The following is a 26,071-nucleotide window of genomic DNA, read 5'->3' as shown; positions in this document are numbered from 1 at the left end:
ACAGTAACATTGCTGGAAAATCTGCAAAAGCTATATGGGATTATTTGGATAGAAACTACAATATTCAAGATGCAGCCACGAGTACTCTCGCAGTCGTGCGATTTGTTGACTTTAAGATGGTCGAGTCGAAGAGTGTTATGAGTCAAGTCGTAGAATATGAATCGATTATTGCTAATATCCGGGCTGAAGGATTGACTGTGTGTGATAAATTTGAAGTGGCAGGGCTGATAGGGAAGTTGCCCCCTGAATGGAATGACTTCAAGAGTTACTTGGCACGTAAGCGAAAGCATATGTCTATTGGAAATCTTATATCGAGATTGAGAACTGAGGAAATCATTCGTAGCAGTGATAAGAATAGGAACAAGATGAGGAAAGTCACTCTTGAAGGGACGAACGGACAATCATCTGACAAGAAGCAGTTTAGTGGAAGTTGCTTTATCTGTGACGAGCCTGGACATAGAGCCTCATCTTGCAAGCTTAAAAGAAAATTCAAAAAGTAATTCATAGGTTCAAAATTTTATGTTTGTTCAGGATTTCTCTACATCTTTTGGTTCCTTCTTTTGCAAATTATCATATTGGCGACCTCTTTGTCTTTAAGTTTGTTCCCGTTTTCGCTAAAAAAGAACATTAATTGCTTTAACTAATGTACCTGCCCAATGGTGATTGTGGATAAAACTAATAGGACTGATATAGAGGCTACAACTCGGGATGTATTAAACAAGGCTACAACGGTATGCATTAAACAAGGCTACAACTAGGGATGGTATGCATTAAACAAGGCTACAACTAGGGATGTGTTAAACAAGGCTACAACTTGGGATGGATTAAATAAGGCTATTTCCCTGCATCTCTTTGCAATGTGATTTTGTGTTGTTAATTTCTAGGTAAAATATTAAAATCCCCCAAGTTAAATATATTATAGGATTATACTCTTCTTTCTATTAAAATTATTTAAACCCCTTACCATTTAATAATGTAATCTATTATTACACCCATTAACTCAAATGATCTAAAATATTTTTATTAATAATATTAAAATATCAAAAATACCCTTCTTATAATAATACAAAATCTTATATGTATTCAACGATCCGGTCTTAAACCAACGGTTTGGGGTTATGTTTTCAATGACTCAACCATAGATCGGTTCTTAAACAGTTCCAGTTCAATAAACTGGATTTTAAGACTGTTCCAGATCAGTTTCGGTTCGCAAAAATTTCGAACCTTACATTAACTAGTGAGTGACATGCGGTTCAATCCGGTTTAAGGCTGATTCAATATTGGTTTAATACCGGTTTAGATTTATATGTCATATTTTTAATTTTTTATTGATTTAAGTTGTTACTTAAATATTTTTTATATGTTTAAACTGAGGGTTTTAATATTTTACTCTTAAATCTGAACCGGTCTTTAAATGATATTGAATCGGTCTTAATCCAGATTTGAATCGTATATCACTGGTTCATGAAAAGTTCAAATTTTTACGAACCAAAACTGGTCTGGAACAATCTTAAGACTTTATATTATTATCAAAAAGGTATTTTTAGTATCTTAATATTATTAGCAATGATATTTTATGGTTTTTTGAGTTAATAGGTGTAATAATAGACTACATCGTTGAAGGAAGGTGGGTTTAAATAATTTTAATAGAAAGAGAGTATAATCTTATAATATGTTTAATTCGAAGGTTTTAATATTTTACTCTAATTTCTAACATGTAATGTTTCAACATGAATTTAAGGGAAACTTGTACGACAATAAAAGTCAGGAACTTGTGATGAACTACAGTTATAGTCGATAAGATGTTCAATGACACCTTTTCTTTTTTTGAACATCAATTCCATGATGTTTTGCCGATATTTTTTCCGAAATGTTTTGACATTTTCACCGGGATATTAATCGACTACACGTTGTTAGCTGTATTGATTTTCAATACAATGCAACGCATAAAATATACTCACACCGTCTCAAAATACATGATGTTTTGAGTTTTTAGATTCATTCATGTATACATATATTTAGTTAAAATTTTTCACTAGATACATATTCATGTGAATGAACCTACAAATCTTTTGAGACAGAGACAGTACAAATTTCTTCATCTACATGCTTGTGCCTTCAGGGACAGGCATATCCTCTAGTTTCGTGGCCGCTTCTTCGATAATTTGACCCAAAAGTAAGTTACAGTTTCAGGATAATCTGATTCTTAACTAACCAAAATATCCAAGCTTACACAATAAATTAAGTAAAAGAAACTGATTACTGAATGCAAAATAAATTCCACTTATACCAACTGAAGGTTTTCTGCAGTCAATGCTATACTAAATCAAAAGCATTAAGCACACAAACAAAGAATAAATGACCAAGCAGTTCTTCAAAAGTTTAAAACACAAAACATTATACTTTTATCTGATAATTAGTAGCTTTTCTGATGGAGAGGATATCACTAATGACACGTCGAGTGCTGATGGCTATATCCTGTTTCGCAATTTTGGCCACACGAGGATTAGCGCTCCTTCCCAGGGACCTACACCCAGTTACTCTGCATCCATTGTTTCCATTTCCTCAAATTCCTGATGCTCCTGCTCTGAGCACTCTGGGGAATTCACTGAATCCAGGAGATGCAAAATGGAAATTACCAAAACTCTCATTTCCAGGGGTTCTAGTACCGAAATGCTTGTCTTCTCTTTGGGATGTCGACGGTTGTATCTTGGAGGTTACGCAAGCATATTACAGTGGAGACGTTACAATCATCGGAGGTGAATGTTGCAAATCTGTAATTCAAGTAAGTGCGCAATGCATGCTTCAACTTAAAGCGTTCACCCTAATTCCATATTTCCCAAAATTGGTCCAGAATTTTTGTGAGCAATTAGCGTAAGGTGGCTTGATAAAAAAATTATTATTTGATAAGAAGGAAAAAAAAAAAAAAACAATGTCTCAGATTGCAACTAACGCAAGAGAACTCGAATAATTTAAATTAGGACAAAATGTGGCGATGCTGATAAGTTTTTATGCCACTATTATTAGATTTGTGTCAATTGTCCCTTGCATGAATTCATAATTAGAACTCACAAATTATTGTCCTTTTTCTTAGAACCCTTTACCTGAAATGATTCATAAATTATATATAGTGCCTAGCAAGTAAGCAAGAGCTTTATTGTGCATACAATTAGGATATATATTGCACATTAGCTGCAGCAAATTTATATTTCTAAGATTCCTTTTTGTGATTACTAATTGCCACTCAACTCACACAATGGGAAAAAAACGATAAAATTACAATCATGAGTCACAACCAAACAACCTTGAGAAAAAAGGGGGAGATCGGAGACAAGAAATAGGACCTAAAAGGGAAAAATCAAATGCCGATTAAATCATGGCCGCCTCTAATGGTCTCCTGCCAATCTGGTAATACTTGAACCATAAGGCAGCATAATTTTTCACCTTCTTGTACATCCTTGGCCTTGTTTCATTAACCAGCTCTGCTACTGGTTCAATCTCTTGTTCAGGTCGTGGAATACCGAAAATTGCAACGGAAATCCTCTCCTTCTTTGGGTTTGTGACCACTCTATGCATTGGACTCCTGAATATCCCGTTGGTCATTATCTGTATTTGCCACATCGACAATCATGAATCTACAAGTCGTAAGCTTTAGTTTAACTATGTATGTGGCTATAAACTAAAATCAAATAAACCTTCTAAGGCTATGGGGATTTTTAAAATTTACCCTAACAAAATCAACTTTACATTGTGATAAACCTGAGATTACTCTGGATTCTGGACAAGTATAATATTACTCTCTCCGTACATCAAGAAAAAGAAATGCGACTACTATTTATATACGGAGGGAGTAGTAATTAAGAAGCTACCTCCATCATATCGCCAACGTTAACGAGAAGAGCCTCTGGAACGATTGGAGCTGTAAACCACTGATCATCTTTCAGAAACTGAAGACCTTGGACTTCTTTATCTTGCAGCAAGACAGTAATTGTGCCACCATCGGTATGTGGCTTGGAACCAATTACAAGATCAGGCCTCGGACATGGAGGGAAGAAATTGAACCTAGCTGCAAGTGATGCTTTGTTTCCATACTGATTTAGGAAGCATTTATCTTCCAAATCCAATGACCTAGCCATGGCCTTCAAAAGGACCTCTTCAATTAATCGCTGCACCTTTATTGTATAAGCTTCCAAAGTTTCCCTTCAAAAGAGGACAATAATAGGTTTTTAAATGGGAAATTTCTATCATTGATCGCTGATAAGTTAAATAATATGACGTCGTTACCGGAAGTCGTGTGGAAATTCCGGCCAATATTCTAGTTTTCGCTGATCCTCCGGGCTAACTGTGAGATATAGCCTATCCAGCCAGTCAAGAATCTGTTGCTCTGAAAGAACCATATCATTTCCATACCCTTCAGTGCTGTCAACTTCCCTAGTGTATTTCTGCTTGACTTCCTTAGGCAGTGCAAAGAATTTCTTGGTCATTTCGCGCACTTTTTCTAGGTAATCTGGTGTCATTCCGTGATTGATAACCTGAAATCCTTATATTTTAATATTTTATCTCTCTTCCATACATCATGAACTAGATATTAGCAGATTAAGAAGTAATAGATATGTGAAGAAAATAAAGTACCAGAAAGCAGCCACAGGAGGTGAGAGCCGATTTGAGTTTCTTAAGTTCATCTGGAGAGTCTTTAAGAAGGCTGATATCGACAATCGGAAGATCTAATAATGGAAAAGAAGCATCAAGGGCTCCTTGATCACTGCCTTTGTAGAAATATCTTTCCGGTAATTCACCATTGATGACAAGCTGTTGAACTGTGTTTGATGCCAACTCTAACCTTTCAGCTGAGAGATTTTCCTCTGCCATTGTTCTCGAATGATTAGGACTCAAGTTGGACTTTTCTTTAAGTTGCCATAGTTGAACTTTAGCTTATAGTTTTTAGTTCTTTTGGACATAGGGTTAATAATTGGATAAGGACAATTATGTTCATCATCACCACCACACAATATAGTACAATTATTACTACATTATAGTATGAAGGAGACACTTTGCATTATTTTATGATTATTTTAGTGCTGATAGCCTAAGAAAACAGAGAGCTTGCTCTGCTTTGTCAAACAAGTTGGACTTTTCTCCTATCCAATAATTTAGACTTTATGACAAAAAGGATTAAATCAATGGACAGTGTAAGATGGTTTTCCCACTTTATTAGCTTTAAGCACAGTCATAAAGTACAAAATCAGATAACAAAAAACCAGACAGAAATGCTCTTGGCAGATTTCCTTTTTATACACTTCGAATTTTATTATACGAGACACTTGGCGATAACCATCAAGCATTCATGGAAAAAAGAACATGTGAGAAACAAAAATTAGCAGAAAATGTAAAGTCAGATTATGGCAGCCTCTATCGGTCTCCTGCCAAGCTGGTAATACTTGAAGAAGATATCAACATAATTTGTCACCTTCTTGTACAATCTTGGCCTTGTATCATCAATCAGCCCTTCTGCTGGTTCAATCTCTTGTTCAGGCTGTGGAATGCCAAAAATCACAACGGAAATCCTTTCCCTCGTTGAGTTTGTCACCACTCTATGCACTTGACTCTTGAATATTCCGTTGCTCATTATCTGCATATTCCAGAAAAAAATGTGTAATGCTGGTTATCTTGTTCTAACTTTTTAAACAATTTTTGTCACAATTTTGACAATCTAACTTAGTAAGCAAGGGCCGATTTTGTGTTTTTGAAAAGTACACACCTCCATCTGATCTCCGATGTTAACAAGAAGAGCTTCCGGAATGATCGGAACTGTAAACATTGATCATCTTTCAAAAACTGAAGACCTTCAACTTCATTATCTTGCAATAATACAGTGATTGCTGAACCATCTGTATGTGGCTTGCAACCAATAACCAGATCGGGCCTTGGACATGGAGGATATAAATTTAACCTAGCCACCATGATTGCTCGATCTCCATACTTATTTAGGAAGCAGTTATCTTCAACGTTTAATGACCTCGACATGGCCTTTAGAAGGACTTCGATCAATTTTTGCACCTTTGTCGTGTAAACTTCCAAAGTATCCCTTCAAACATGTAGTGATAAAATCGGAAATTCATTTCATTGTTCAAATAAGATGGTTAAAAAGAAATTAATGATAAGGTGTAATTATTTATTACCGGAAGTTTTCTGGATATTCAGGCCAATATTCGAGTTTTCGCTGATCCTCGGGGCTTATTGTAAGATATAACCTATCCGCCCAGTCAAGTGTTTGCTGCTCTGAAATAACCAAATCATTTCCATACCCTTCTAAGCTGTCAACTTCTCTAGTGTATTTTTGTTTCACTTCCTTGGGAAACGCAAAGAATTGCTTCGTCATTTTACGCACTTTGTCTAGATATTCGCCTGTCATTCCATGATTGATCGCCTGAAAGTTGAAAAATGATAATCAGTCTCTGAAAGATAATAAAATGGAAAACATGCATAGATTTCCTTCATAATTCTCTTTTAAATACTATGAACAACCATTACAGTTCAAAAACCAACTAGTTATTGGCAGATTAATAAATAGATTTGGAGAGAAGCTGACCAGAAAACAACCACAAGAGCTGAGAGCTGATTTGAGTTTCTCAAGTTCATCTTGAGAAGTATTGAGAAGGCCATTAATATCAACTATTGGAATCTCCAACAATGGAAGAGAAGAATCAAGAGATACTTTATCACTGCCTTTGTAGAAATATCTTTCCGGTAATTCGTCATTGATGATCAGCTGTTGAACTGTGTTCAATGCCAACTCGAACTTTGCAGCAGAGATAGTTTGCTGATCTGCCATTGTTGTTGTTTGAATCTGAAGTGACAGAACAAAAGGAACTTTATTTGTTGCAATTTGACTTGACTTTTCTTTCTATAGCTATTAATATAGAAGATTGAGTTGGTCGTATTTGACTTTTGACTATGGACATTATTAGATCACAACCTGGCAAACAAGGGAACTGAGCAAGGACAGATATGATTGGAATACTTTTTGTTTGTTGACCATGAATTAGATAGATTGAATTTATCATCGATAATTCAATAAATATACTTAAGTCTCAAATTGAAGATTTTGATCTAGAGTCAGTTCAACTTGACAGGAACTGATAAGATGTTTGATTTCGTCGTAATTAAGAAAGGATAAATTAAAAATATAAAAATTGTATTAATTTTTTGGGAGTATCATTTACAATGGCTGTAGAAGTTGAATGCATGAATATAGTCAATCGATGACCACAAGCTGCTTATACTCGGGTCCGAAGATAGATTCCTGGAGAATACTAATGGGATCAATTTCATCAATGTTGAGATCGCGACGATTCGAGTATGCTATCAATGTATATTTCAAATATTATTGTCAAATAATATTGACAATATACTCAAGACGATTCGAGTATATTATCAATATATGCTTCGAATATTATTGTCAAATAATATTGACAATATACTCAAGACACTTAATTAATTAATCACTCACACTTACTAACACTCATTCCTTTTATTGTATGCTCACGCCACTCAATCACCAAATGGACACCTTTTTCTTTCTTAACTTGTATGTCTTATATATTTTGTGTCTACAACTTGCACACTACACTTCACTCTACACACAAATTTATACTACTCCTAAGTCGGCATGACTAACCAATATTATTACTCTAGAGATTTCCAATTTCTACACTACATCTTTCTAGCCTTTTCTTAATTATCATTTCTTTTTAATTGTAGACTTTTCTAAAGTCTAGCTAATAACATATAATTAGAATATTCTAGATAAGGTGATGCTGATTTTTAACAGTCTCCCTCAACATCAACTCTCATATGTTATCCTTTCTTGAAATTGCTCCAAGTTGTCGTCGAAATTGGTCGAACTTTGGTACGTTTAGGCCTTTGGTGAAAACATCGGCTATCTGTTCTTCAATCACCACTTTTTTCATTTGGATCTCTCATTTTAATACCCTTTCACTGATGAAGTGGTAGTGTACTTCAATATGTTTAGTTCTTGGGTGAAACATAGGATTTTCTGCCAGTTGGATCGCCGATTGATGTCGCAATGAAGAGTCATTGCCTCCTCTATTGGTTGATGTAGATCCTTCATTAGTTGTATAAGCCATACACTTTCTTGAGCTGCTACTGCTGCCCCCCTATATTCCGCTTCTATTGTAGATAGTGACACTGTTGGTTGTCTCTTGCTACACCATGAGACGGCTCTTGATCCAAGACTGAACATATATCCAGTCGTTGATCTTCGAGTATCATGATCTTCTGCATAATCAGCACTGCAATATCCAATTATCCGGCATGGCTTTCCTTTCTTGTGTAAAAGGCCATAATCAAGCGTGTCTTTTACGTACCTTAGAATTCGTTGAATTGCTTGTAGATGTGGTTTCTTTGGATTCTGCATGTATCTACTCATCACTCCAACCGCATGCGTAATGTCGGGTCGAGTCAATGTAAGATATTTAAGACTCCCAACTAACTATCTGAACATACTTGGATCTTCCAAGTCCTTTCCCTCTACCGCGTAGAACTTGGCATTAACTTCCATAAGAGTGGTACTTGGCTTGCAATCAAGCATTCCAAATTTTTCAAGAACATCCTCGCATATTTTTGTTGTCCTAAAAATAGCCCTTGCTTTGTGTGTTCTACTTCCAGGCCAAGGAAGTGCTTCAACTCTCCAAGTTCTTTCATTTGAAATCGAACTGACAAATTTTTCTTATTCTCTTATTCGGCGTATCTCATCATCATCATCTCCGGTGATGATAAGATCATATACATATATTAATATAGTTGTCAGTTTATAGTTACGTACCCTTACGAACAAGCTCGAATCAGCAGGCGCAACTGAGTAGTTGTTATATGTTAAGAACTGTGCAATCTTGCCGTACCACGCCTTTGGAGCTTGTTTCAGCCCATACAATACTTTCCGTAACTTGTAGACATATTCTAGATGTGTTTTACTTTTGAATCCTTGTGGTTGCCTCCATGTATACTTCACGATCAAGCTCTCCATGCAAGAATGCATTTTTCACATCAAGTTGCCACAACTTCCAATTTTTTCTAGCTCCAAGTGCTAGAACCGTAATGATCTTGGCCACTGGGCTAAAGGTCTCATCATAGTCTAGCCCGTACTGCTGCGAGAATCCACCGTGCTTTATATCTCTCAATTGATCCATCAAGACGAGTCTTTACCTTGTAAACCAATTTACATGATATGGGCTTTACCTGTTTAGGCTTTAGTACAAGCTCCCATGTTTGGTTTTGTCGTAAAGCATGGACTTCCTCCTTCATTACCTTTTGCCACTCTTCATTCTTTTCAGCTTCTTTGTATGATGCAGGTTCTTCAATACCTTCTTCCTTGACAAAAATAGTATTGGCATATTTAGGATTTGGTTTATGTTTCCGGCTTGCTCTTCTTGGTTGAGACTGTGGAGATGATTGTTGTGGTCTTTGTGATTCAGCTTCATCGTCTACCTTTTCGTTAAGTATGTCTTCAAGCTGACTTGGACGATCTTCCTCTATAACCCTTTGGAACACACCGGTCTCCCACGGACTCTTTCTACTTCTTGGCGACTTGAGCTCTTCGTTATTTTCTTCATTCGTCTTTGCTTCTTCTGGCATGCCAAGTTTCTTTTGCTCAATCATTACGTCACCTTTGGATGTCCACCAAGATGATGCTTAGTCAAATACAATATGACGAGATACGTAGCATCTTTTGGTTGTGGGATCAATACATCTCCACCATTTTCTATGATTTTCATATCCCACAAAGATGCATCTAGTTGCATTCTTATCAAATTTGCTTCGAAGATTATCAAGTATAAACACGTAGCACATGCATCGAAACACTTTGAAATAACTTATTGTAGGTTTGGTGTTCCATATCCTTTCAAACAGAGAGATGAACCCAAACTTTGCTTTCGGTAGCCTGTTGATGATGTGGGTCGCGGTCTTCATGCATTCGGCTCAGAATTTTACAGGGACATTTTTGCATGAAGCATACTCCGACAGGTTTTCGCCAAATACTTGTTAAATCTTTCGGCGATCCCATTTTGCTGTGGTGTGTTTGGACATGTTAGATGCCTCCGTATCTTGTGTTCTCTTAGATAGTCATGGAACTCCTTTGATGTGTATTCTTCCCCATTGTCTGTACGTAGACATTTTATTTTTCTCACGATCTCTTCTTCAACTTCTTCTTTGAATTTTTTGAACTTCCTCAAGGCCTCCGACATTTCTTGCATAAAATATACCCAAATGTATCGGGAATAGTCATGGATAAATGTTATCATGTAGCACATACCACTTACTAATGATTGTTTCACTCGCCCAAATACGTCTGAGTGTACTAGCTCCAACGGCTCTCGTGCGCAGTATGTTGACTCCTTAAATGGCAGTTCGTGTACTTTTCCGTATTGGCAACTGGCAGATACGACATCATCTTGGATCGACAGTTTAGCATAGATTTGCTCATCATCTTCTTAAACTTCTGATAGTTGACATGCGCAAGTCGTGCATGCCACAAGTAAGCAGTCTCGTTCCTTTTTGTATTGTCTATGTATGCAGTTTTTGCAGACATTACAAATATAGAATCCACCCTTCGTCCTTCTATGAGTGGCTTCCTAACGATGATGACATCTTTGCAAACTGTCACTCGATAGACCACTTCGATATGGACGCTGTTGGAGTCCTTAGGCTCTAGCACGGTATCTCCGACATGCATGATTGATAATCTGGCGTTGTTGGCAGTTACGACTTCTCATTTTCCTTTATACTCCAACAGATTATGTAGTTTTTCCGTCTTCCCAGTCATGTGATTGGAGCTTCTCGAGTCAAAAATCCAATCAGTCTCATCATTGACTCTATTGGATTTGGAAACTGCTAGAGCATACTCCTTCCTCTCATTAGATCTTTGCAGTGGATCTAGATTGTTCTCCATCTCCTCTTCAACTATAAAAAGAGAAGCTTCTAGATCTCATTCTTCTTCACTGTCAGCACTTTGTTTAGTCTTGCTTGATGTTACAGCATTTCCTTATGCGGCTTTCCTCGTCGACCAAAAATCTCTTGCATAATGGCCTCTCTATCCGCAGTTGAAACATTCAATCGTTCGTCGTTAGGGTGCTTTAGATTTTCTCCAACCTTGATTACTTCCTTGATGGGCTTCCCCAAATTTATGGCCCCCATCTTCTCTTTTCGGACCTCCTTTTTTATTTTCAGTAGCATTTCGCTTTCCCTGAAAATCTCTTTTCCTACTGAAGAGCACCTCCTCTTCAGTCTTAAGCGAAACTCTAGCCATTTGCTTAGCAAATGACTCCTGATTGGCTAACAAACTCTCCAAAGCCTCCAAGGAAGGTTGTGTTGGCCATCTTTGGATAGCCGTAAAAAAATCCTCTATATTCCGTTTTTAGTCCATGAATGATTTTTCTTCTCATTCTCTCTTCACTAATTTTTGATGTCGGTTCTAATTAAGAGATTTTCCGACATAACGATTTAATCTTAGTGAAGTAATCATTTATGGACTTATCGTTTTGCATCGAGAACATTAACTCATTTTCTAATAGCTGGAGTCGCACATCATTTTTCCTTGAAAATATAGAGGCCAAAATGTCTCATGCTTCTTTAGGTGTAGCGGTGTACCTGATATGCTCTATCATATCCTCCTCGATAGTGGTCTTGATCGCAAACATCGCCTTTCCGAATTTGATCTTCCATCTCTTTAGAGCGACCCCATCTTCGACGCCGGGCGTCGCCCTCACTTTCATTCACGACCTCCCACAAGTCTTGCCCTTGTAAGTAGTATTCCATGCACGTGCAACACATACTGTAGTTATGATTATTTAGCCTCTCCATACTGCCTGCACTTCCAATCTCCACCATCGTAATTTGCTTCTCGATCGATGGGCAAAATCTCCACTAATAAGGGTCGCCTCCATTGATAGTTGAACTATCAATAATAATTTTGACAACGCTTCCGCTAAATAATCATCCTGGCTCTGATACCAAATTGTTGAGATCGCGACGGTTCAAGTATACTATCAATGTATACTTAGAATATTATTGTCAAATAATATTGACAATATACTCAAAACACTTAATTAATTAATCACTCACACTTGCTAACACTCACTCCTTTTATTGTATGCCCACGCCACTCATTCACAAAATGGACACCTTTTTCTTTCTTAACTTATATGTATTATATATTTTGTGTCTACAACTTGCACACTACACTTCACTCTACACACATATTTATACTACTCCTAAGTCGGCATGACTAACCAACATTACTACTCTAGAGATTTCCAGTTTCTAAATTATACTTCATATTTCTAGACTTTTTTTAATTATCATTTCTTTTTAATTGTAGACTTTTCTAGAGTCTAGTTAATAGCATATAATTAAAATATTCTAGATAAGGTGATGTTGACTTGTAACAATCAAATTCTTCGAAAATCCACTCAAAAGCGCTACGCCTTCTGCATCGCTTTCACATGTGTTGACCTCGAATTCCTCAATTCTTAAATTTTCCCTTCTGCGACATGTCGTCGACCATTCTTTTCCATTGAAGCTCCGCTATGTGACCGTTGTCAAAATCTTTTAACGAACTGATGATCTCGTGAGGAAGCCTAGCTCCGGCTGCGATTTTTTCATTCCCTGCTTCAACATCTTCCAGATACTTGTTAAACCTCTCCTTATCGTGTTTCAAGAATTTCTCTTTGTAGAAGTTCATTGCCACTGAAGCAACTCTAGCATAAGGAATCATTTCCACTGGTTGGCGCCAATGTAGACCTCTAGAAGCTCGAGTGCTTTTCGTAAAGGTACTAAGACTTCCTTCCTCAGCCGATCCCGCACTCGATATGCGTAATGTGAATCTTGAACATCTGAATATTCGGGGTAGGCCTCGCGAGGGAAGACTTTACATGCAATGCTCTCACAAATCAACATCGATCGATCATAAGAAGAGTCAAGTGAGGGACACCATTTAGCAGCTAAAGAGAGTTTGTTTAGTTCGGATGAACCTAAGTGATGCAAATAAGATATCAAGCAATCAGCAAATACATCAGACACGAAATCATACAATAATTTAAAACCTCGGTCATTCCAATACTTGTCCATGGCCTTCCCTGCCATTGCAATCTTCTTTTCCTTTCTCTTGTCACTTGCTTTTGAAGGAGAGAGTTCGTTCGATTCAGATGAACCTAAGTGTTGCACATCACATATCAAGCAATCATCAGCAAATACATCAGAGACAGAATCATCATCCAGGAGATTAAAAGTTAGGTTTTCTTTGCTCTTTTCGCTTGGTTTCGCTCTTTTCTTTTTGTTGGATTTGTCAGTTGTCGGAGTCATGTCGCTATCTTCTCGATCGGTATCCTACCATACCAATTTTAAAAAATTAAGTTCATTATATATGTGTATATTTTAGGAATGAAAAAGCGCCTTAAAACTAAAGATTCAATCGATAGTGTTTATACCTCCAAATCCGCATCGACGTCTTCTTCTTCTTCTTCAGAAGTCTAGAAAGAAAAAAAAATTCAAGCTTTTATGTTAAAAATATGGGTGATAAATAAGGGAGCCCCAACTATAATATATATATGTGTAAGGTAAATGTGAAAAAGTTTACTCGAGTGCAGTGTTTATCCTTGAACTGTTTAATGAGACCCTCGTCTGATGTCACTCGCTTAACGGTATAAGTTACATCCCAATCCGAGAATAGATCCTCCTCGATAATTCCAAATTTGAATAACAACTCCTTGTCGGCAATTTCCTCAAATTCAGTTAAGAGATTTTTATTTGATTTTTCCTAATGATGATCAGAAAATAGATAAAATGGTTTACAAACACGTTTAAATAGAAATATAAACATAAGTTCAATTTTTTTTCAACCGTGTTTGATGGATTTATAAGGTCCGTTGCAGATTTGCCGATCAACAATTTCACCATCCGATCAAATAGCATTAATGATGTTGCTCCAGTACGATCACAGACTCTCACTTGCATCTTAAATCTGAAAAAAAAAACCATGATAAATAATTGACTTGTGTTGGAATATGCATTAGCGGATCGGAGTTGGAACTTTATTTAGAGCCCATGTAGAATGATGTTAAATTTATATGGTTTTGCCCTTAAATTTGGTGATATGGCTAAGAGTCAGCAATATAACCAATTAATTAAAGAAATATAAGGCTAAAAAAATAACATTACTATTAGCATAAACGGATGAATTTACGAATATGGATTTTCGATATCTTACTTTGGCTCAGCGGTCCCGAGGTCTTGACACTTTGGACACCACCATTTTGGCCCATTCTTTTCAACTTTTTTATTGCATACGGTACATCCTTCATAATACCAGTTCTCCGATGGACTCGACTTTGATTATTCGTGCAAGCATTGTAAAAAGTCCCACCTGCAATAGAATTTTGAATATTTTACTTTTGTTGATAGGTTTGATTATAATAAATTCTCCAAATAAATAACTACTAATTAACACTATGAAATTATTATTACCTCTGGATATAGAAAGTTCTTTAACTAGGATTCTTTTCGTAAGGAGGAATTCATCCGACATCGAAATTGGTCCCGGTAGTTGAGTTATAATTTGTGCGTAGGAGCCTATATCATTAAGTCTATAATACACCATAAATCAGTAAGTAAAATTGTAAAAAAAATATCTAGTGTAAATTAAAATCAATCTATGGTATAAAATAATTACTTTTGGCTATATTCGACATCTTCACGTAGATTCGGGTTGACGAAGATCTTTGTTCCTTGAAAATTATTACTTATTCCAGGAATTTCTATAATTTAAAATTATTTAAAATATATTATGATCTACATTATATTATGAGATTTTAAAAAAAATAATATAGAAAATTGATGAACTTACTATTAAAAGTATTTGTAACAGCTGATTGTAAAATAACAACTATTGATTTTTTTAAAGTTGTAGCATACAATATAGCTTCATTTAATTTCTCGGCAAAACCATCCCACAAAATGCAATTAATCCTCTTTTTCCTTGAGCATAGGAAAAAAATAAGCATTTAAATAAAAAATCATAATAAATAAAACAAAATTAGATCAATGACATAATTAAATTTATATCATAAATAATGATAAAAAAAAATAACTTACTCCAAATCCTCTAAAACAAAAGTAAGCAATTTCATTGTCTTGTCTGGCTTGACTATTTCGCTTATTTTTTCATTCTCCACGACATGCCCAATAACATCTCTATTTTTAAGAAATCTATACGATTATAACCAAAAAAACAGAGAAAATTAAATATAAAAGTTAAAAGTAAACTTACCAAACATAAACGATTCATTCTCCTTATTTAAAATTGAATCAAAGCTCACAAATTTTGAAATCACTTCATCCGAAATCTTTTCGACTGTGGTATTTTTCAAGAAGAACAATTTGTATTGATTTCTAGTAGTTTTAAGTTTGTTGGTAGGTTCAGAGACGAAAAATTTTTGGAAGCTATATACTTCTCCTTCACTTATTTGTTGTCTATATGTTGCAAGAAAATCTTTTTTTATTGTTGCTTGAATGTGGCCATGCTACACACACAATAAAATATATTTTATAAATGACAAATTTATTAGATACATTAAAAAATAAAAAATTCTAAAATTCAACATCATAAATATTCTAAGGATAAAAAAAACCTTATCATCAAGCAAAATCATCTCTATACTTCCATCTCCTATACGGCTACGGAAATTTGGTATTGTCCAAAGATTTAAGACGCGAGCCTTAATCTTCCAATCAATACGTCCCGGACAAACATCATCGATTTGAGAATATTTTGACGCCATCCTACAATAAAACGATCTATAATTAAAAGATTGAAAAGATAATTATTTCAATATAATTTCGTTGATTACAAAACAATAGAATGTTATATTGATAGTTGTATTGATGAGAAAAAAACCCTTACCCGAAACTTCTTTTTGAAATAAAACAAAGCTAGCTTAGCAAAAGAAAATCGTACCGAAAATTTTTGTTCATACGCATGTGAATTTAGTATGTTGCATATAGCTATATATATACTCCTAAAACAAAACGAATAAAAAATAAGAATCTCATATTATTAGAAATACTAATTCAAAAAATATATATATAATAGTTAAAAATTGGATTTGGAAAGATTAATTAAGAAGCCATAATGTATTCGTAATATTACGAAGAATCAGTCAAAATGAGGAATATAAATTAATTATTAAATTTAATAGAGAAGTTGAAACTTTAAACATGAGATATCATATATTCTAATATTATAAGAATAAGAAATGCAATTAATGTATAATATTACATGAATATGTCCGAATAGTTGTCATATATATAAAGATATAAATATATTTAAATATGATCTTATTTATAATAATTAAACTATAATTTATTGAAACATTATAAAAAAAAATTTATTTTAAAACAAAAATATTAAAAAAAAAAAAAGAGTTTTGTGTTGTAGAATAGAGAATTATAGTATTTATGAATGTATGACAACAATGTGAAACAGAATATAGTATATATACTACATATAGTAGATGACGTAAATTCATTATATTTGCTAATTAATTATGTCTAAAATCCCAAAGAAAAATTAGTTAGTTTAATTATTTTATTGTTTTTTTGAAATCCTAATATAATTAGGATCGAATTTGGTAGGAAGATTAATTAGGAATTGAATTTGTCTTCTATTAGGAATAAAATCACATTATTTTATTATTTTATTGTGTTTTTGAAATCCTAATATAGTTAGAAATCGGATTTGATAAGGAGATTAATTAGGAATTGGATTTGTCTTCCATTAAAAATTGGATTTGTCTTCTATTCATAATAATTTGTTTTATTATTTTATTGTGTTTTTAAATACTAATTCAACACAAACTTGATTCCTAATTAAAATAAAATTTACAATTAAAAATTACAATTAGAACAAATTGAAAAAAATCTCTCTATTATTTATAAAATTTTTAGATTTTTAAAACATTTGGTTGACTAGACCCGACACTTTGACCTCTCTGAAACCAAAAGAGGCTCCTCCCAAAATATGTTGAGGACGAGATTTACCAAAATCGAACTCATCTTTGTTAGATAAAAATTGTCAAATCATAAATTTTTCATAAACCGTTTATATGTGTTTGTTTGAGAATTTCGATTTTAGATGTGTTTGTTTATTATTATCGATCGAGAATAGCAAGAGTCACAGCAAGAGTCAGAGCAAGGACGCTATTGAGCTTGAGATGGGGCTATCAAAATGATACCAGACCGGGCAAGAGCAGCTAAAGATAGGTCTCTTAGAGAATGTGCAGCTTGAGTAGCCACCGAACAAGGATTACCACAAGTACTTTCAACCCAAACTCTATTTCTTTTCTTCCATATTAACCATAAAGACACATTTAGCAAAGTCCAACGATTCATATCAAGCAAATCATAGAGCCTCAAGTACCACTCAAAAAAATGTTTCATTCCACCAATCTAAAATGTTCAGGTCAGGAAAGACACATTGCCACACCTCCACTGTAAACGGGCAAACCGGAAACACATGCGCCATGTTCTCAGACAAAACATCACAAACAGGGCATGATTTACCTACCGTGAGGCCTCGTTTCGCTAAATTGTCTCTAGTAGGCAAACTTTGTAAACTTAATCTCCAAAAAAAGATCTTAGTTCTAGGCAAAATATTAAGTTCCCACATAATTTTCCAGTAGCGAGGGAATATGGGACTTACATTGTGAGAATCTGATTTCTCAAGTGCCACATAGTAAGCGCTTCGAACCGCAAATTCTCTACTCTTTGTACCTTCCACGAGAAGAGATCTTCCATAGACGGTGAGGTGTGAACTCGCAGAATCTTGTCCACCAAAGCTCTAGGAAACAATGAAACTAGTAGAGGTACATTCCAGGCTCCTCTTTCATCAAAAAGTTGTGAAACCCAAGCAATACATTTGGCTGCCAAAGTAGCCGATTCTCCAGAAGAAAATGAATGGTGCCTCATCCAGGGGTCAAAAGTAATTCTGGTATTCTTACCATTCCCCACTTGCCATAATCCACCAACTATAAGGGTTTCTCTACCTTCAATTATGCTTCGCCAAACAAAAGAAGGCCTGGATCCTAAATCTGCCGAAAGAAAGCCATAATGGGGAAAATATTTTGCTTTCATAGATCTTACTAAAAGTGAGTCTGGGAAATTTGTTTGGCTAAAAGGGCATGATTAAATGCCTCGAGATTATGAAATCCAAGGCCACCATTTAGTTTAAAAGCTGATAAAGTCGTCCATCCAACCCATCTGATCTTTTTCTTCCCATTCCACCAAAATGTGTGAATCGCTGTTTTAATCTCATTTAAAATCTTCTTAGGAATCTTGAAGCACGCCATAGTATATGTCGGTATTGATTGTATTACTGATTCGATCAAAACTTCTTTCCTGGCCTTAGATAGGAGTCTTGCCGACCAAACATTTAGTCGTTTCCATACCTAATCAGCCAGTTCTTTAAAACAGAAGGCTTTGGCACTCCCACCAAGAAGTGGGAGGCCTAGATAGCGATCATGGGTGAGCACTTCTTCTATATGGAGAATGTCTCGAATTTTCCGACGAAGGGCTCTCTGAGTATTTAGGCTAAAATATATGCCTGATTTAGAACAGTTGATTACCTGTCCCGAGGCAGCTCCGTAATCGTCGAATATTTTCCCTAACCCTTCGACCTCCTCTGGATTAGCTTTTACGAAAAATACAATGCCATGCGAGAAGAGAAGATGTGAAACTCGAGGGCTGTTCCGAGCAATGCTACACCTATATAATACTCCATTCGACTCAGCTTTTGCAATTAAGGGTGATATCCCTTCGGCACACAAAACAAATAAGAATGGAGACAATGGATCTCCCTGATGCAACCCTCTGTTCGTAATGAATCTTCTGCTGGATTCACCATTAATCAAGACTTCAAACGAAACAGTAGAGATGCATCTCCTAATCCAAGAAACCCATAATGAAGAGAAATCCATTTCTGACATAAGCTCTTCAAGGTATTTCCATTCCACTCTATCGAACACCTTTGACATATCCGTTTTAATCACGCACCAACAATCCTCATTCGGCTTTTTGAGCTTTAAACAATGGGTAAGCTCATAGGCCATAATGATGTTGTCTGAAATTAAACACCCAGGTACAAATGCCGATTGATTCGGAGAGATTATTCGAGGGAGGAGCCTTTTCAAACGATTAGCCAACACTTTAGATATGAGCTTATAAAGAGTGTTACATAAGCTAATGGGTTTGAATTCCGTCATGCTCTTAGGTTCTTTGACTTTTGGGATTAGCATAATTTAGGAATGATTAAAATCTGGCAAAAAAGTTTCTCCATCAAGAAACCCCTGTATACAAGATGTGATCTCAAATTTCATCACTTCCCAATAAATCTTGAAGAACCCTGGTGACAACTCGTCCGGCCCGGGAGACTTGTTAGATTTCATACTCTTAACCGCGTATGAAACGTCTTCCACTGAAATAGGGGCAGTAAGGCAACTATTGTCTTCGAAAGAAATTCTCTGATCAATGTTGTCTACAACTGGAGAGAAATTCGAGCTCTTATTAGAGGAAAAGAGATCTTGAAAATATGCCACAGCTACATCAGAAATGTCTCTCTGATTGGAGGCAGAGTTTCCAAGAGGGTCTAAGAGACTATCAATTATGTTCCTTTTCTTTCGAGAGGAAGCTGCTGAATGAAAATGTTGTGTATTGTGGTCTCCGTACGTAAGCTAATGACTTTTCGCTCTTTGGCTCCAATAAGTAGCTTCTCGACGAGTCAAAACATCTATTTCTTCCTGTATGCAGCTAGCTTTCTCCCTGTTTTCGGTTGACATAGGAACTGCAGATATTGAGTTTAACAGAGAGACCTTCTCCTTAATCAATTTTGGCCAATTTAGAGGATGATTCCTCCTCCATTCCATTAACTGGAATCTATAATGGTTAAGTTTGTTCTAGCCATCCTCAACATTATCACATCTCATTCCATTAACCCAAGTATCCTTTATCAATTCTACACAATCAGACTTTAGATTCTAACAGCTGTTATATCGAAATTTAGGAATGATACTTGAAACCAGCAATCCTTGAAGGTGAAGCACGGGAGGCATGTGGTCTGAAGAAAAGTCAAGATAATGTAGAACTTCTGCTGAATTAAATTTCCTTGCACAACTCTTATCTGCAAAAGCTCTGTCTAACCTAGCCTGAATTAAAGCCTGATTCTTCCTTTTATTTCTCCAAGTGAAAGGAAATCCAGTGAACGGAATCCCATTCCAACCACAGTTTGCCACAGCTTCCCCAAACTAGTTAAGCTGAGATTAAGGTTTGGGATTGCCGCCAACTTTCTCGGAATTATCCAAGATCTGATTGAAATCTCCAATCGCTAGCCAAGGTAAAGGATTTAGAGGGAGGAGAGAACACAACAATTGGTAAGTACACCACTTATCATCAGATTATGGCCATCCATAAACCCTTGTAAACCTCCAGCTTCCGTCAATAATTGCGGCAATATGGTATAGAGAATAAGAGAGTATATCAACCGAACCTTCCTCTCCCCAAAACAATGCTAGACCTCCACTATATCCATCTCTAGTTAAGTTTATGTCTACTCCAAAACAACCTTTTGCCTTCAGCAAACACTTTATCCAATCCAACTCTCTTGATAGCTTCTTAGTTTCCGAAAGAAAAATCAAGGAGGACATATTTAATTTCTGCAGTATTTGGACTCTGTAGGAGCTGCCCAAGCCCCTACGGTTCCATGACAAGACATTCATTGCGAATGGCAGGAGTGGTCATATCCCACTCACCGCCAGGTAGTCCTCGATTCCATCATCTCCCAGCTGATCATTACAACATAGCAAAGAAGAAGAAATAAAATCTGGACTAGAGACCAAATGAGATTGAATAGAAGAATGAACCTGATCTGATTGAGAACAATTCGCAGCCAAAGAAGATGACGGAATATAAGGTTCTGGAGCTGAACTGATAGTCGCCGATTTAAGCCTTTCTTTCAGAAATGATTGGCGTGAATAGCTTCTCTCAATGAACTGGGCTGATGTTGAGCTCTCTGGGGAAATTTGGGCTAGAGCAGAATACGCTTGTGCTTGATAGTGGACTTCTAAAGAGATGATCTCCATAAGGCTCATTTGAGATTGAGATTCGATCAAAATAGTAGGAGAATGATCCCTACTAGCTAGCGATTTGCTAAGATATCCTTTAGTACTTTTTATAACGGCTAATTGTCCTTTGGCCTAACTTACATCAATCAGGTTCAAGTTTTACTTGCTGGATTCTTACCATCACTCGCTTCTAGCCAGATTCCGAATTTGAAATCGAACTTTTTCTCCTTCCCTTTCTCTTTCCTCCGATCGGGGCATCCCAATGAACGGTGAGTAAGAAGTGCCTCTTCAGAACGAAATTGAAAAGTATATACGGTAAACCCCACTTCACGCACGAAAAATTCTCGATCAAGACTCCAGATAGAATTTAACGAGACTAAGAGGGCATGAAAGAGGGCCGAAAATCTTCTCAATCAAACACAAAGAGCTCTCTTTGTTTGTTGCAGGGAGCTCATCTTCGTCAATCACCAGTGGATCAGATTCCTTTGCTGATGGATTTGACCAACTACCTTGCAATTTTATCTTGTAGAAATTTAAACAACTTCAACTGTTTTGCACAGTGAAGACTACAACTGGAAACAGAAAACTGAATAGCTTCGACTGCATTTGAATACAGAGAAGACTAATAAGCAGTTCAAAAATAAACTTTTTGAATCATTCCGATTGATGGTGGAATAAATCAGAAAGAATTAACTGCTCATACTGGATGCTCATTTAATTTTCAATTTGGAAGATGTAGTTGAAGCACAATTTTTTTTTTTTTTTTTTGGCCACTAAACAGAAATTTTTTTCTCACTAGACTCTTAGTAGTAGCATGAAATTTTAAATTTAATATATTATAGTATTCATTAAATCATGCGTTAGTCTTATAGTACAACTTAATTAAAATATTTATTGCCGAATTCTAGTCTCGATCCTCCCCGTTCGTCTTCTTCTTCGTCAAGAATTTCTTGAACCAATGCGATAATGATTTTGGGTATCTTTTGAGGCCATTTTTTAAGTCGACGATTATTAAGCCCATGCGAAGTGTGTAGCCCGAATTCCACTCGAATTCATCCAGTAGTGTCCATGCGAAGTAACCTTTGACGTTCACACCGAAGTAACCTTTGCGAATTAACATACAAAAGTATACAATTAAATATAGTAATTAAAAACTACTTAATTAATTTTACTTTTGAATGATTTATACATTTGGCATACATATATACTTACTTGATTGCTCTCCGGACATAACGCAAATGGTTGTGATGGTATCCAACCCTCTTGTGGTCCGCCAGAGATTTCTTCAACGCTACTGAATCGTTACTGGCCTGATCACCAACCCCTATGATTTTTTATATACCGATGGATCATTAATTAATATATACAATATTTTCCATTAAGTTAGTGAAGGAATTACTAAATATTTAGGAGGATCGCCGGTCTCTGTAATGTAAATGATAGGATTCTTAATGGTTGTCTGTGATTCGTAATTTTCTGGAAAAGTCTCAAGAATAATTGTCTGTGATTCGTAATGATGGAGATTTGCAATATTCATCCGAAGTTTCCACGAAGAATAGAAGATTTTCTCAAGCTTCTCTTTGATTATTCGTCTTAGTTTCGACTACTGTGTATTTTTTTTTTACGATTTTAATTCCTATATGTTTGAAACTTCCGTATCTAGGGATTATTGCATAGCTTAATCCAGACATTGCATATTATAATAATCCCTACACTTTCTACACTTGTAAATTCCTCAATTATCTAAAAAAAATGACAGGATTCTTGTACTTCTTCGTGTACGCCAACAGATTTCTTATTCCTTTTGGATAAAAAATGACAGGATTCTTGTACTTCTTCTTCTTCTTGTACTTTTTTTTTTGAAGAAAAAATTATATATACTTGCATACGATATATTAGTATAACTTAATTAAAATTAAAAATACTAGTGACTAATGTCCAAACCTGTCTAATATCAAATGGGGTCCCATGATGGTAGTCTGCATAGGAAAAAAGAAAAAGAAAAGAAACTTAGATGAAACTTGTCATTTTTCGTATGTAATATAAGTCTAGGTAAACAAGGAGATGTGATATTTTTTACCTGAAATGTGAGAGAATGTATCCCATATGCTTGGCCCTTTGCCATCTTCCATTGCTGCGCCTTCATACTACATATATGTGTTAATTATAATAAACTTAGCATGCATATATAAAATTACCAAGGGATTATCAAAAAGAAAAAAAAAAGAAATTAACTTGGTAGATGGAGAACAATATACTATTGTAATTGATAAGAGAATTTGTCATGTACGTACCTGGTAAGCAGATGATGATGTCCCGAAGATGAAAGTGGGCGGGAAACTTGTCCGGCTAAAGGTGGTGGTATTGTGAGTCGACCTCTTCACATGATCACAATAGCCAGTGGTCCAGTTGAGAACAATATAATCATATTTTATTAAAATAAAAATTACGATAAATTTTCATTGCGTGATTTAATGTCCTGATAACGTCGTATAATATCCATGTTACTTATAGTATCAATAAGGACGGATGTAGAAACGAACGTCGGGTGTGCTGAACAACAATGATAAATTTAAATTATCACTGTTATGATTATCAAGAAGAACTTTAGATTTTGTCACACCGTGAACTTTTTTAATGATAAACAAATATCTTTCTAATCATGTGTACATATATTTTTATATCAGATTTGATTACAATTTTCAAGGAATTATATAATTTTTTGGTTTAAAAAAAGAATTAATATGTTGTAGGAGAGTGTGGAACCCATGACATCTTAGATCTAGATGTAGGCATTAACCAATAAATCATGTTTGTCTAATTATTTTCAATATATATTTATGAGTAAAGAATAATTTCGTATATATAGTCTGGTCTTTATAAAATTCGTTTTTCTACTTTAGTCCTTATTATCTAATTGGTTTAAAAAAGTTAAAAAAAATTTAACTAATATGCATTTTGCAATGATAGAACTCGTTACCTCTTTATCGCAGACATACACATTAATCATTGAACTAAATGTTCTATTGTGATTCTTGTGAGATCATAATATATATACTACATTCGTATATTATTTTTTTGGACAAAATATAAACTCAAAAAATTATGCCGGAAACCTGTGGGGTCGGATGACCCCAAATTCTTAGGGAGCTCCGCCCCTGACAATAGCCAGGAGTGATCGATATGAACCCGAGAAGAACAACTATAAATCCTAATTACTGACTAGCAACCATTATGAAATTGTGAAACAACTTATGTACGATATGTTTGAAATCGATATATTGATCAAGCGAGCGCTTCGATTTATATCAGGAAGAGTATTATACGGATATTAAAAATGCTAAAATCATGCCATATCGTAGTCAAATATTTGGATTGAATTAGTTTATTTGTTTCCTCATTAGTATTAGACGTTTTTATTTTGTTTATTAGCAATAGTATAGTTACGTAATTGTCTTATGATGTTAGCTTATAAATTGTCTTATTCACTATTGTAATGTAATAGATAGAGAATTATGAAGTGATAAAATTTTTGTTTTGGAGTTTTTCCATTTGTCCGAGATGGTAATTCAAGCAGGGCTTGATTAATTCTTTTATTTCACAATTTATCATTTATTGATTGTTAGAGAGTTTATTAGTTAAGGTTTTTAGTTCCGTTTCCTCTAATTTATGTGTCTAATTTTCGTTATACGTTTGTTTAGGGATTTTACGTCATTACGATCGTGGGATTCCGTATCATAGTGAGTTTAATTAGCTCAACTTATTTTCTATCTTTTTTTTTCCAAACCTTGCATGTAAACTAAAACTTTAAAAAGTTCGAGGTGTTTATGTATGTATAGGCAGACTGGCGGACCATGTCATCTGACACTGATTTTTGGTTCGGCCATTTTTTCAAATATTAATCATTTTTGCAAATACTATAAGGTTAGCATGACATTTTTCCATTCTAAATGTCACTTTAAGTTTTTCTTAATTTTTTTTCTTATTATCAATAAAAACCAATAATTAATATTTCAAATAATGCTCTAGTAATAGAAATGAAATGAATAAATTAATGTTAGAAGTGAGTTAAAAAATACGTATGTATATATTTTCTTATGAAAGAAACTTTGTATGCGCTTATATTTTATACATATAAGAAAATAATTATGTATATAATTCTTGTATTTTCAGTAAACAAATAAATGAATGAAAGACTTTTTGTTCCCAAAACAAATACTAATAATATGGGGAAAATTGAGTTTTTACCCACCTGTTTCATAATGATGGAGATTTATCCATGCTGATTTGAAATTTGAGTTTTTACTTTCACCGTTTTAAAATGTTAAAGGATTTATCCTTCTGCCATTAACTCACCTCAAGTGTCAAAATTAATCAATAAATAAATGACATGTCACTCTTACGTGGAAAAATTGTCACGTCATATAAAAATATATTTTTTTTCTTTCTAGTAGTATTATTCTAAATATATAAAGTTGAACCTCTTTAAATTAATATTGTTAGGATCGCTAAAATTTATTGATAAATCGAGGTTATTAATTTATCAATATAAGGTCACTTTTCAAAATCGCATTTTGGAACCGGAAAAAGTTACTCCCTTCGTATAAAAATACATGATGTTTTAAATTTTTAGATTCGTCTAAATATATATATAATTAGTCATAAATCTTCATTAAATATATGTTTTTATGGATGAATTTAAAAATTCAAACATTATATATTTTGATACATGGATAGTATTAATTAAATGATCAAGGTTATTAATTTACCAATATCGAATTTCGCATATATATATATGTGGGTGTGTGACGTAAAATATATATTTTATATAATTTTGTTTAAGATAGGATTTTCATCACACAATTTTGACTTTCTGAAAGGTCTAA

At 34.8% G+C, this 26,071-nt stretch overlaps 3 protein-coding genes and 1 pseudogene across 3 annotated transcripts; 1 reads left to right on the top strand and 3 right to left on the bottom strand.

Moving 5' to 3' along the window:
• The first annotated feature begins 2,449 nt into the window (after window positions 1-2,449).
• On the top strand, window positions 2,450-2,878 carry LOC139884294 (uncharacterized). The gene has a single exon (XM_071868346.1). The coding sequence runs from the start codon at window positions 2,450-2,452 to the stop codon at window positions 2,876-2,878; it is 429 nt and encodes a 142-aa protein (XP_071724447.1).
• A 491-nt stretch (window positions 2,879-3,369) lies between these two features.
• Window positions 3,370-4,869, bottom strand: LOC139884293 (protein LATERAL BRANCHING OXIDOREDUCTASE 1-like). Its single transcript, XM_071868345.1, has 4 exons — window positions 4,633-4,869; window positions 4,285-4,532; window positions 3,870-4,200; window positions 3,370-3,606 (listed from the first exon to the last, which is right to left on the bottom strand). Exons 1-4 carry the CDS (start codon window positions 4,867-4,869, stop codon window positions 3,370-3,372), a joined length of 1,053 nt encoding a protein of 350 aa, XP_071724446.1.
• A 523-nt stretch (window positions 4,870-5,392) lies between these two features.
• Window positions 5,393-6,832, bottom strand: LOC139884292 (protein SRG1-like; annotated as a pseudogene).
• A 1,152-nt stretch (window positions 6,833-7,984) lies between these two features.
• LOC139884291 (secreted RxLR effector protein 161-like) lies at window positions 7,985-8,437 on the bottom strand. The gene has a single exon (XM_071868344.1). The coding sequence runs from the start codon at window positions 8,435-8,437 to the stop codon at window positions 7,985-7,987; it is 453 nt and encodes a 150-aa protein (XP_071724445.1).
• Between the last annotated feature and the right edge of the window lie 17,634 nt (window positions 8,438-26,071).

Source organism: Rutidosis leptorrhynchoides, unplaced genomic scaffold (assembly GCF_046630445.1).
Source record: "Rutidosis leptorrhynchoides isolate AG116_Rl617_1_P2 unplaced genomic scaffold, CSIRO_AGI_Rlap_v1 contig53, whole genome shotgun sequence".
Classification (NCBI taxonomy): Eukaryota; Viridiplantae; Streptophyta; class Magnoliopsida; order Asterales; family Asteraceae; genus Rutidosis; species Rutidosis leptorrhynchoides.
The sequence above is the reverse complement of the archived record's forward strand: the minus strand, read 5'-3'. Positions and strand labels throughout refer to the sequence as shown.

Coding starts and splice junctions, on each gene's coding strand:
- LOC139884294 (XM_071868346.1), top strand. CDS start 2,450: ATGACACGTCGAGTGCTGATGGCTATATCCTGTTTCGCAATTTTGGCC.
- LOC139884293 (XM_071868345.1), bottom strand. CDS start 4,869: ATGGCAGAGGAAAATCTCTCAGCTGAAAGGTTAGAGTTGGCATCAAAC. Junction 4,533..4,632: donor CCTCCTGTGGCTGCTTTCTG/GTACTTTATTTT, acceptor TAAGGATTTCAG/GTTATCAATCACGGAATGAC. Junction 3,607..3,869: donor ACGTTGGCGATATGATGGAG/GTAGCTTCTTAA, acceptor TGGCAAATACAG/ATAATGACCAACGGGATATT.
- LOC139884291 (XM_071868344.1), bottom strand. CDS start 8,437: ATGCAGAATCCAAAGAAACCACATCTACAAGCAATTCAACGAATTCTA.